Source organism: Puma concolor, chromosome C2, assembly GCF_028749965.1.
Source record: "Puma concolor isolate L17-30 chromosome C2, mPumCon1.1.hap2, whole genome shotgun sequence".
Taxonomy (NCBI): Eukaryota; Metazoa; Chordata; class Mammalia; order Carnivora; family Felidae; genus Puma; species Puma concolor.
Window position 1 is genome coordinate 110924999 of NC_141675.1, and position 13073 is coordinate 110938071.

General features: G+C 36.6%; 1 protein-coding gene across 8 annotated transcripts in view; it reads left to right on the forward strand.

Annotated features, from left to right (window-relative positions):
- The window catches only part of SENP7 (SUMO specific peptidase 7), a 157990-nt gene that overhangs the window by 72416 nt on the left and 72501 nt on the right, over positions 1 to 13073 (forward strand). For 5 of the 8 annotated variants that reach the window (XM_086675568.1, XM_086675563.1, XM_025913404.2 and 2 more), the window contains one exon: positions 8299 to 8496. The exons of the other annotated variants lie outside the window; for them this stretch is intronic. In XM_086675568.1, the coding sequence (XP_086531694.1) occupies positions 8299 to 8496 (198 nt within the window). The remainder of the gene's footprint in view (positions 1 to 8298; positions 8497 to 13073) is intronic. 8 annotated transcript variants of the gene reach the window in all.

Below are 13073 nucleotides of genomic sequence, written 5' to 3' on the forward strand. Positions count from 1 at the left end.
CAGAGAGAGAGGAGGACAGAAGATCCAAAGCAAACTCTGCACTGACAGTGGTGAGCCCAATGGGGGGCTCAAAAACTGTGAGATCTTGACCTGAGCTGAAGTTGCATGCTCAACTGACTGAGTCACCCAGGTGCTCCAGGACTCCCAAGTTTTGAGCAATGGTTATTTTTTCTGATTTCTCAATTTATTAAGCAAGCTATATAGTTAACTTATATTTATATATTCATTAAATAAACTGCTTTTGTTGAAAATTATAACTAAATTTGAACTTTTTTAGAAAACCTAATATATGTGTTTTGTTCATAGGCAAAAAAAAATTGATTTTTTTCCTGCTGTGGTTATGAGTTTTCCTACAATTAGAGATTTTTAAATGTATAATAAAATAGTACACTAGAAGAGATAGAGTATAGTTTTTTATTTCTAGGAGTGGTATTTTTTAGACTCGAGACAAAGATCAGTGATGATTTCCCTTGTAAATGAAATTACATTTGATCCTTGAACAACTTGGGGTTTAGTGGTGCCAACCCTCGGCTCAGCTGAAAATCTGCAGTTAACTTTCTTTTTTTTTTAATATATGTGTTTTAATGTTTATTTATTTTTGAGAGATGGAATGCGAGCAGGGGAGGGACATAGAGAGAGGGAGACACAGAATCTGAAGCAGGCTCCAGGCTCTGAGCTGTCAGTGAAAAGCCCAATGTGGGGCTTGAACTAACGAACTGTGAAATCATGACCGGAGCTAAAGTCAGATGCTCAACTGACTGAGCCACCCAGGTGCATCTGCATTAAACTTCTGACTTTCCAAAAACTGAACTAATAGCTGATTATTTAATAATAACATAAATAGTTAACACATATTTTGTATGCTATATGTATTGTATACTGTATTCTTACAGTACAATATGCTTGAGAACAGACAATGTCATTAAGAAAATCATAAGGAAAGGAAAAACACATTTATAGTACTGTACTGTATTTATCCAAAAAATAATCCTCATATAAGTGGAACTGCACAGTTCAAACCCATGTTTTTCATAGATCAACTGTAAATAATTAGTAGTATAATGGTTGACATCTTAGGGTTATTTTGTAAACAGATAATTGGATAGTTCTAAAAAGACTAGGCAAGTACTTTAGCAAGAATGGTATACAATGTGGGTTAGATGAAGTTCTCTGTTTAGCTGTTCTCTATTCTTTATTTTTACTGTGAAATGTAATACACCTGCCAAAAAGGTGAATAAAAGGTAAACAATTTAATAAGTTACTTATTATAATTTAAAAATCTTTTATAAGTCAAATATACTTAAGTTTAACCACCATTCAGGGACAAAAGAGAAAACTACCCCATAAGTTCTCTTGTGCCTGTGCAGTTACAATTCCTTTCTTCTCCTTTATTTTTTAATTTTTTTATTTATTTAAAGTTTATTTATTTATTTTGAAGGGGGAGCAGGGGCAGAGAGAGAGAAGGATAGAAAGAATCGCAAGCAGGTTCCGCACTGTCAGGGTGGAGCCCCCTGCCAAGCTCCAACCCACCGGGGCATCATGACCTGAGCCAGAATCAAGAGTCAGACACTCAACCGACTGAGCCAGGCATCCCTGACAGGTTCCTTTTAAAAGAGAGGAAAGGAGGGGCACCTGGGTACCTCAATTGGTTAAGCGTCCAACTCTTGATTTCAGCTTAGGTTATGGTTCCAGGGACATGGGATCCAACCCTGCATCAGACTCTGTGCTGAGTGTGGAGCCTGCTTAAGATTCTCTGTCTCCCTCTGCCACCTTTCCTGAGCTCACTCGCACATGCTCTCTCTCTTTTAAAAGAAAAAAGAAAAGAAAAAAGAAGAACCTGTCTCCTGACTCCTTTTTTCCTTCCTTCCTTCCTTCCTTCCTTCCTTCCTTCCTTTTGTATAGTATTTCTACCTAAGTGTGGTTTCCAAAATACAAAGTTTAGGTCTTGTGTGGTTTGAATGTTGTTCCTTACCCTTAAGTTTCTATTCTAGTATCTATAGAAATCTTACAGCATTTGAATGTAGAAATTAAACATTTTTCACCTAAAAAAAAATTTTTTTTTACATTTATTTATTTTTGAGAGACAGAGACAGAGCACAAGTGGGGGAGGGGCAGAGAGAGAGAGAGGGAGACACAGAATCTGAAGCAGGCTGCAGGCTCTGAGCCATCAGCACAGAGCCCGACGCGGGGCTTGAACTCATGAACCTTGAGATCATGACCTGAGCCGAAGTCAGATGCTCAACTGACTGAGCCACCCAGGCGCCCCGTAAACATTTTTTACTTTAATATTATGGGGAAAAAAGATTGCTGACTTGTGCTTTAGCATGTGACTAGTCAGCCAAATTACAGTAAAGCCAAATATATAAATGTGAAAGAATCCTAATTGTCTTTTTCAGTTAGAGTCACATTTTTAGAACAATCAGTAAAATCGGCAGTGGTTTGCTATTTTCCAACACAAATTTTTAATTGGTCTGGGTGAACAGAAAAATGGCTTTTTCCAGCATTGGATATTTTCATCTTTAAAATTATTACAATTACCATTGGGATAATAATTTTTCAAATAATTTATCAAATTACTAATTTTCAGTATTTTTCCTATTACACCAAAAGTATACCTTATATATCCTTAAGATTTTGTAAGTATTTTTATTATTTGGAATTTTAGACTGTACATTTGTAAAATCTTTTACATGAAATAGTCTAATTTCCTAAATGTAAAAAACATATTTATGAGTCAACTGGTAGCTTTTGGCTAGGTAAACCTGAATTATTTACTATTCTTTTTTATTTTTATTTTTTTCAACGTTTTTTTATTTTTGGGACAGAGAGAGACAGAGCATGAACGGGGGAGGGGCAGAGAGAGAGGGAGACACAGAATCTGAAACAGGCTCCAGGCTCCGAGCCATCAGCCCAGAGCCTGACGCGGGGCTCGAACTCCCGGACCGTGAGATCGTGACCTGGCTGAAGTCGGACGCTTAACCGACTGCGCCACCCAGGAGCCCCTTTATTTTTATTTTTTTTAGAGAGAGGGTACAAGTGAGCAAAGGGCAGAGAGAGGGAGAATCCCAGCAGGGTCACACACACACAACAGAGAGAGAGAGAGAGAGAGAGAGAGAGAGGCAGAGAGAGAGTCACCCAAAGCAGGGCTTGTGTTTTATTTTTTTATTTATTTTTTTTTTACCTGAAGTGGGGCTTGTGCTCACCCTAAGCAGGACTCCACCTGACCCGAAGCAGGCCTCGTGTTCACCCAAAGTGAGGATCCAGCTCACCGGAAGAGGGGCTTGAGCTCATCCAAAGTGGGGCTGGAGCTCACCCTGTGCAGCACTCGAACTCATCAACCATGAGATCATGACCTGAGCCGAAGTCAGATGCTTAACCATCTGAGCCACCCAGGCTCTGTTGACCATTCTTTAAAAAAATTAATTAGTTGACCTTTCTTTTCGTATGAATAGTACTTGCTTTGTATAGAAAACAGAAATAAAGACAAGTGGAAAAAAGAAAACACAGAGGTAGTAAACCACCCTTAAAATTTAAAGTAGAAGATTTTGAGAGACTAATAAGTAACATTTCATTAAGTGGATTTATCCTGGCTTACTTAACTATTCTGTAGTTTCTGGGTAGAAATAGGCTACTTTTAGTTTGCTGCTTTTATAAATGATACCATCATGAATATCTTTGTGCATAAAACTTCTCCCTGTATTTCATACATTTCTTGGTTTAGGATTCCAAACATGGGATTATTTTGTCAAGAGCATAACAAACATTCATATATATTCTTCTTCTAGATTCACCGTTGTTATGCCTTCTTTCAGTCTCTGTATACGTGTATGTAAGTGTGTATCAGATATACACATGTAGATAGGAATATAATACACATTTTTCCCAGAACCATTTGAAAGTAAATTGCAGACATGGAGTTTCACCTCTAAATACTTCAACCTGCATTTTCGAAGAACAAGGGAGATTCTTTTATCCCATGCTGTAATATTTTATGAAGAAAATTAACAGTAGTCTCATTTTATCAACGAATATGAAGTCTAGAATCCATCAGAATTCCTAAATGTCTCCAAAATGTTTTTTATTTTATTACTTTTTACAATTTAGTGGAGCACCTGGGTGGCTCAGTTGGTTAAATGTTGGACTTTGGCTTAGGTCATGAACTCAGGGTTCGTGAGTTTGAGCCCTGTGTTGGGCTGTGTACTAATAGCTTGAAGCCTGGAGCCTGCTTAGGATTCTGTGTCTCCCTCTCTCTCTGTCCCTCCCTCACTCGCACTCTGTCTCTCTCTCTTGAAAATAAACATTAAAAAAATTTTAAATTTAGGATCAAATTGAAGTTTATGCATCATGTATTTTGGTTATTAAGTCTCAGTAGGCTCTTAATCTTACAATACCCCTGTCTGTGCCTTTTATTAAAAATCATGTCATTACTTTTTTGAAGAGTTTAGGCCAGTTGTCTTGTATAATGTCATGTGTTCTAGATTTTTATGATTTGTCTCGGTTTGTTCTCATGGATTAGGTTCACATTACGTTTTTGTCAAGAATACTTAATAGCTGATGTCATTTGCTTACTGCATCATATCAGAGGATACATAGTGTCTGCTTGTCCCTGTGTTGGTGGTTCTACATCTGATCATTTGGTTAAGATTGCTCTATTATGAAGGTGCCTTTCTCTTCTGTAGTTAATAATCGCCTGTGAACTTAATTATCTTGTTTGCATTGGGCTGACGCTAAGGCTGAGCATTGCTGGAAAAAAAAATCACAAAACAGCGTCTATTTGTGGCATTATAAATTCATGACTATTAATCTCACTGGATTTCTGTACTGCAAGATAATCCTACTGTGTTCCTCTAGTCAGCTTGTGTTCCCCCTCTCCACAATGATGATTTAAGATCTTTCTCTTCTCAAGCCTTTGTTCCTTTATCTTTTGTATCATTTTGAAAAGGGGATCTTGATTTCTTCTACTTCCCAGAAGAAGGAAAGGGGTGCCTCTTCTTCCATCATAAACTAGCACAATGGAGTAGTTAAGAGTGCTGGCAATAGAGTTGAGAGTGAATGGTTTTGGATCCCACTTTCACTACTCACTCATTTCAGTTTGGGTTTAAATCATTCTATCTTGGTCTTAATTACAGAAGAATTACCATTGTACCTCATAGAGTAGTTTGTGAGGTTTAAATAAGGTAAATCATTGTAAAATCATTAGCATAGTGCCTGGTATATAGTACATGTGCAATAGATATTAGCTCTTATTATACCATTTCTTAAAAAATTTACTGTGTGAATTACACTGTCTTCTGTATCTTCAACCTCTCCTATTCTGTTCACCTCTTCCTTAGGCACTTAAACTTAACACAGATTTTTCCATTTATTCATCCCATTGTATTCTGGTTTCTGCTCCCACCATTCCACTAAACTGCCCCCGATAAAGTCACCGTTCCATCTCTAAATTCATTTTTATTACCCTTACCCTTAGTGCTTCCATTTCATTCTTCATAAGAGATCAATAGTGCAGCTGTGAGCTCATCATTCTCTTGTAAAAACTAGTGGGTTTCAATTGTTTTTGACATAAAATCTCAAATCATTAATATAGTTCATTGGTCCTGCCTAACTACCCATACTGATCTTGTACACATGTCCTCTTCAGGCTAAGCACTTGAGCCCACTAAGTCCTTTGATTTTCTTCAACAAGCTTTACTCACACCAGAGCATTTGCATTTTGTCCCCACTTTTGGACCACTCTTTATTTTCCACCTGTTTCTTTGGATAGTGTCTGGTTTCAGCTCAAAAGTCATATTCTCAATAAAACCTTCCCTGATCTAGTTCAGAAGAAGTGCAGCATCTGTACTTTAACTTCATATCACTTATTACAATTATAATTAAATAATGAATTGGGTAATTCTCTGGAATGTGAGCCCCATGAAGGCAGGCACTATAACCATCATGTTCATCGATGTATCTCCAGATTCTGCTAGTACAGTGGTTTTGCTAAGAGGTATTTGATAAGTACTTGTTGAATGAAGAATGAATTACTATTATTTAGCCATAGAAATGTCACTTATCTCTGTATTATTTATTTGAAGTTTCTGTGTATTTTATGGAGGTTCCCCTGAAGACTTGTACCGCCTTTTTCCAGATGGTCTGAAAGGATAGCCTTAAGTGGCTGCTGCATACAAGTGATATCTTTGAAATTGATTTTATCTTAATTTCTTAAAAAAATGTTTATTTTTGAGAGAGAGAGTGTGAGTAGGGGAGGGGCAGAAAGAGAGGGGGACAGAAGCTCTGAAGCAGGCTCTGGGCTGACAGCAGTGAGCCAGATATGGGCTTGAACTCATGAACCGTTAAGATCATGACCTGAGCTGAAGTTGGACACTTAACTGACTGAGCCACCCAGGTGCCCCTCTTTAATTTTTTTAATTTAATGTATTTTTAATTTTATTTTTTTATATGTTTATTTTTGAGAGAGAGGGGAGAGAGAGTGCATATGTGTGGGAGAGGCAGAGAGAGAGAGAGAGAGAGAGAGAGAGAGAGAGAGAGAGGAACAGAGTATCTGAAGTGGGCTCTATGCTGATGGCAGAGAGCCTAGTATGGGTTTGAACTCATTAACTGTGAGATCATGACCTGAGCTGAAGTTGGCCCCTTAACCGACTGAGCCACCCAGGTGCCCCTTTAATTTTTTTTTAAAGTAAGCTCTGGCTCAGTGTGGGGCTTAAATTTAAGATGACCCCCCCCCCCCAAATCAGGAGTCGCATGCTTTACCAACTAAGCCAGCCAGGCACCCAAGATCAGTTTTATCTTTAAAATATTTGAACACTTTGCTTTGTGTTTCCTAATATTCTTTTTTTTTAAAATATTTTATTTTTAAGTAATCTCTATACCCAATGTGGGGCTCAAACTCATAACCACTCGATCAAGAGTTGCATGTTCCACCTACTGAGCCAGCCAGATGCCCCTGTTTCTTAAGTCTTAGACTTATTTATTTATTTAAAAGTTTATAAATTTATTTTGAGAGAAAGAGAGCACATGCATGCACATGCAAGCTGGGAGTGCAGAGGGAGAGAGCGAATCCCAAGTAGGCTCTGCACTGTCAGTGTGGAGCAGGACATAGGGCTTAGACTCACAGACTGTGAGATAATGACCTGAGGCTAAATTGAGTTGAATGCTTATCAACTGAGCTACCCAGGCACTGTCTTACTTTTGTTAAACAATCCCTTGGGGTGCCTGGGTGGCTCGGTCAGTTAGGCTTCGGACTTCGGCTCAGGTCATGAGCTCACATTTGTGGATTTAAACCCCCCTGTCAGGCTCTGTGCTGACAGCTCAGAGCCTGGAGCTTGCTTCCGATTCTGTGTCTCTCTCTCTGTCTCTCCCCTTCCCCACTTGTGCTCTGTCTCTCTCTCTCTCTCTCTCTCTCTCTCTCTCTCTCTCTCTCTCCCCCCCTCTGTCTCTCAAAAATAAAATAAGCATTAAAAAAAAAAATCCCTAAAACTGGTTACAGGACAGCTTTATAGATAAAATAGAACAGACACTCTTCTGATCAAACATTTCCAATTCTTTAAGACATTTCTCATTTGATACTGTCTCAAGTCCACTTGGTAGCCTATCCAGACTGCAAGAACTATTCTCTGGTTCCAGAACTGAACATAGCTCTTCAAGTATTACCAGCAAAAGATTTATTGAATGAGTAACGACCAAAATGTAATGAGACAAAAAGCTGGAGCTGCTTGCATTTATCAGTTTTACTTATTAAAAGGGTATAGGTACAGTAAAAATAAATGTTTTAAATCGACCTATTTGTAGAAACGAGGTAAAATTAAGTCTGTATCTTAAGACTATGAAGACTTAAGACTATGTAGCTTTAGTAAGGCTGTAGATGATACACGTTTCACCTGTAGTTTTAATAATGCTTTCCAAATTAACAAATGCTAAAACAAAATACATTTACATTGCAGAAAGTGGTTGCCTTTGTGATGAGATATGCAGATGTGTACAATTGTTTTACTAAAAGTGTAAATAGGTGCAGATGGGTTACCAGGAATCTCAACAGCTATACGTGTGTGTGGCCATAGTTATAGTATACTAGACAGAATTCTGAAGAAAATTCCAGTATAAGTGAAATAGGCTTTACTTTTTAATATATATTTGAGAATGGTTAAGCAAATATTTTACTTATTTACCGCTCTAGTTAATTGCTTCAAGAACTGAAATTAAGAATTCCTGGAGGTTTTCTTTTGGTATAGTTTGTGATTAATCATGTATTATACACTGTTTAGTACTTTATGTGTTAATTATTTATGTGTGTAACAGGCAACTCAAAGTTGTGTTGACGAATGTCCTATGGACGGATTTAGGACGAAAATTCAGAAAGATCCTACCTAGAAACGATGCTAATTTGTGTGATGCCAACAAGGTGCAATCAGACTCATTGCCTTCGACATCTGTTGACAGCCTAGAGACATGTCAAAAATTAGAACCTCTTCACCAAAGCCTTAATTTATCTAAAAGGTATGTTGTTCAGTATTGATTTTGTTCAACTTACCACATTTGAAGTAGTAAAACTCCAATAATCTTAAAATTGTTAAGATTGTTGGAAATGATTTTTAAGAAAATCTGCATATACAGGTGTGCCCCACTCTAAAGCAAATCATAAAGCTGACAGTCTCAATTTACAAAGTTAATGGTATTTTTGCATTTCATTAAGTTGACATAGAATTATTTTTAAGACCAATTATCATTATATTAAACTTATAATTTGATTCACATACACATATTTTTATAGATTCATTTATGATATAAAATGAAGATACTTATATATATAGGTAGGTAAGGACCTAGATTAAATAACTTATGAAAGATATGTTAAAGATGGAGAAAATAAAGGTATATATATTTATCTATTTATGCCTTGATAGAGTTGACAGAATTAATAGTTCATTTTTTATTTTCTGCATCTTTAACATATCTATTAAATAGTGTTTAATATAGTCCTTACCACTTTTGACTTTGAGTTTTCTTGTATTTTACATGCATTTTTAAATAAGTGAGGTGATATAATAATAACCCTAGATTTTTAATAGTAAATATGCAGTTTTGTTTTATATTTTTTAAAGGAATTGTGTATGGAATTTGGGGCTAAATACTGGGAATTAGCTCTGGGAATTTGTTATCTGTGACATAATATTTTTAATGTGTTTCTACTTACAGTTTTAACCCTTAATGTTTTGATGGAAATACTTAGCTTTTAATTAGAAAGATTTGTCATTAGCTAGGTAGTGCTTTGGTTATATGGTCTGTAATATATAAGTGCTTTAAGCCAAGTCCAGAAAAAAACTGATAAATTTTTTAAAAATGTTTTATTTATTTTTGGGAGAGAGAGAGATAGAGATAGAGAGCGTGAGCTAGAGAGGGGCAGAGAGAGACGGAGACATAGAATCCTAAGCAGGCTCCAGGCTCTGAGCTGTCAGCACAGAGCCCAAAATGAGACTTGAACTCGTGAACCACGAGATCATGAGTTGGGCTGAAGTCGAATGCTCAACTGACTGGGCCACCTAGGCTCTCCAAAACTGATAACTTTCAGCACAATTATTTAAAAAATAAAAGTAGAACTCTGTCAAGACATCTGGATATAGTATTACATGTTAATTTTAAAGGAGGATACCTCTTTTAAAAAAGGCAAAAACAAAGTTAAGTAGAAGAATTTCCTTATGTGTTCATGAAATTAAAATTTAGTATGAAGTTAAAAGTCTCAATAAGATTCTAATTTGGTTTTTATAGTATGTGTCTGTGGTTTTTTTCCTTTCTGTCAATACCAGCTAATGGAGACCTTTTCTCTCATCTCCAGGGGTCCTAAATTGAACTGTTCCAAAGTGAATGCATTATCTTTCTTCTCAGACTTATTCCTATTTCTGTATCCCCTCCCTGTCTGAATATATGACGACTCTTTCTTTCTCACCCTTTATATTCAGTCTTTTTTCATGTGTAGTTATTTTTGCCTCCTAAATCAGTTTTGAAATGATCTCTTCTCCACTTTTATTGCCACTGCCTCAGTTCAAGCCCTGATAACTTTGTGCCTTTATTACTATTAGTATTGGGCTTCCCATGTATGGCCTTTTCTTCTTAATAATTTCCCTATATTGTTGTTGAGTTAATCGTTCTGAAAGGCAGATGTTACTTTTAGCTCTCTAGTTTAACATCTTTCTGTGGCTCCACATAACCTTCAGGACAAAGTTCAAACTCCTCACTTTAGCATACAGGGTCCTTAATGGTCTCACCTTTGCCTGTCTCTAGCTTTGTGCCTGTCTACACATTCATAACTGAGCTTTAGTCTGTAAGAAACTGGTGGTAGCTCAGTAAATGTATAGTGCTGTTGTATACCTCCGAGCTCATTCTGTTTGCTCTCTTATCTTGGAAACTGTTCTCCTTTCCCATTTACTGATATTTTTTAGTCTTTAACATTGAACTCATATGCCATCTTTTTGGGACAGCTTCCTTGATTCCACCCTCCTCATTTGCATTTAATCTCATTTTTTGCTTTGTTAAGCAGCCTGTTTATATATCATAACACTTATCGCATTATATTATGAGTTTTAGTTTTTCTGCCTCCCTGACAGTAAGCTTCACAAGGGAAGCTTACAGGGACTACATTTTATTATTTTTTACTCTGATACTAATACCTAGTACATTGCTGGGTGCTTACTAAATGCTCAGTTTTTGCTGAATTCAAAGAAGGTTGCTTCTCAGCAGAGTTACATCTCCAGTCTCTTTGATTAAAATGTATTTTCATCCATTAGAACCATTTATTTGCTCTGTAATTTTGGTGACAACCAGGAAAAGGGATATTACAAGCTTCCAATAAGAATACTGGAGAATAAGAATACTGGAGAATAAGAATACTGGAGAACTGAACAGTTTAGGGTATCGGTTTGGACAGTGTTTTCTTTCAGAGACTTACTTGCTATCTGGAATGATCTGGAATATCTGGCTTGTTCTTTCTTCAGGCTTAGCTTAACTTTTGCTTTTTGTTTTACTTTCATTTTACTTAGCTAGGACTTTATTATTTCAGAAAGATGAAAGGGAGAAAAATTTATTTTTGGTTTTCAATTTTATCTTAAAGTGTAACTGTTGAGGGGCCCCTGGGTTGTTCAGTCAGTTGAGTGTCTGACTGTTGATTTTGGTTTAGGTCATGATCCCAGGGTCTTGGGATCGAGCCCCGTGTCAGGCTCTGAGTTGAGTGTGAAGCCTACTTAAGATTCTGTCTGTCTCCCACTGCCCCTGTCCCCACTGTACACTATTTAAAAAAAAAACAAAACACCAAAAAAAAAAACAAACCCAAAAAAAGATCGACTATTGAGTCAACCAAAATTACTCATTCAGTCCCCAGAATGACATTTTTTAGAAATTTTATTTGCATTTTAGATTTTTTTAAATGTTTATTTATTTTTGAGAGAGAGAGGGAGAAAGAAAGAGAGCAGGGTGGGGGCAGAGAGAGGGAGACACAGAATCTGAGGCAGGCTCCAGGCTCTGAGTTGTCAGCACAGAGCCTGATGTGGGGCTCAAACTCATGAACCTTGAGATCATGACCTGAGCTGAAGTTGAATGCTCAACCGACTGAGCCACCCAGGTGCCCCTTATTTGTATTTTGTTGGGTTTTATATCAGGACAATTTAGAATTTTAATTTCTGAACAATATTGAGAAGAAAAACAAAACATAATCCAAATCTGTCTTCTTAAATAGTGAGGAAAAGGGTGAAGAGTTTTAGAAATATGAAACTAGCAGTATGTGGAATGCACAAATTTCTTTTAAATAAGTAAACAATATTTTAGTGTAGGTTTTTATTTCCATATGTGATTCACATCTATTTTCCTGAGAGATAACTTTGAGGCATTGATAAACCTTGATCATTAGGCAGGAAAGAGCCTTGTGGGACACATACCACAAGGCTTTTGAGAAGATAAACCATCTTTCTCTTCTTTTCATCAGTTGGCACCAGAGATTATTAGAGAAATATGGAGACAGTGTACTACCCATATTCCATTAAGAAAAGTTAGGTCCTAGTTCTTGGAATATCCCTAATTACATTTATTCATTTGTCTCTTAAATTTACATATATTTGAAGTTTTAAAAAAATACACAATTTAGATGTTGTGATGGTAAGACTTTTGGGACACTATAGTATTCCTGTCACCTTTCAGCCAGTGTAATTTTAGTTGAGTGATAATTTATTCATTTAAAATTAGCTTAGTAAAAGAAAGGAGCAAACTTAGAAAATCTGTGAATAACAGTTAGCAATTAAAATTATTTTCACTATATAGCTTAAGAAACTGATTTAGAAAGTACATTTTCTTAAAAGTTTATTTTGTGTGAGAGAGAGTGAGAGAGAGAGCATGAGAGTGGGTGAGGGGCAGAAAGAAAGGGAGAGAAAGAATCCTTTGCTGACAGCACTGAGCCCCATTCAGGGCTCGATCTCAGGGACCATGAAATCATGACCTGACCTGAACCAAGAGTCAGACGCTTAACCAACTGAGCCATGCAGGTGCCCCATAAATGGCATTTTATTTTACTTACTGTTATTGTTTACATACTAAGGAAAAATTGGATAGACTGTAAAATGACAGGTTTTTTTTTTAGCACTTTCTTCCATATTGAGTTAGTATGAAGGATAAAATGTATACCTTTATATATTTCTTGTGAAAATTTAGAATATTTTGAAATTCTGGCTAGCCATGGAATTTCCATGACAGTGCTAACTTATTTAATTGTACACCAAAAGGTAGCTTAGGTATTATGAACTTAATCACCACTACCTGGATTTGTACTCTGGAAGGCTCTTACAGAGAGCTCTTTTTCTTCAAGGTAACCAAATTGCATGAGTTGCAAATGGTTGTTGAAAGATGTTTGGGCTGTGGCTATGTGTTGTGAAGAGCTGAGTGTACTAAGGGCATTGCTAAGTGTTTAGTTATGTACTTTTCTAATAAGATGTTTTCATCAGGATTACAGAGTATGATGAATTAGGACAATTAAGCACCATTTGCTCTTTTCTTTTTTAAGTTTATTTATTTATTTTGGGGGGTGGGGGAGAACC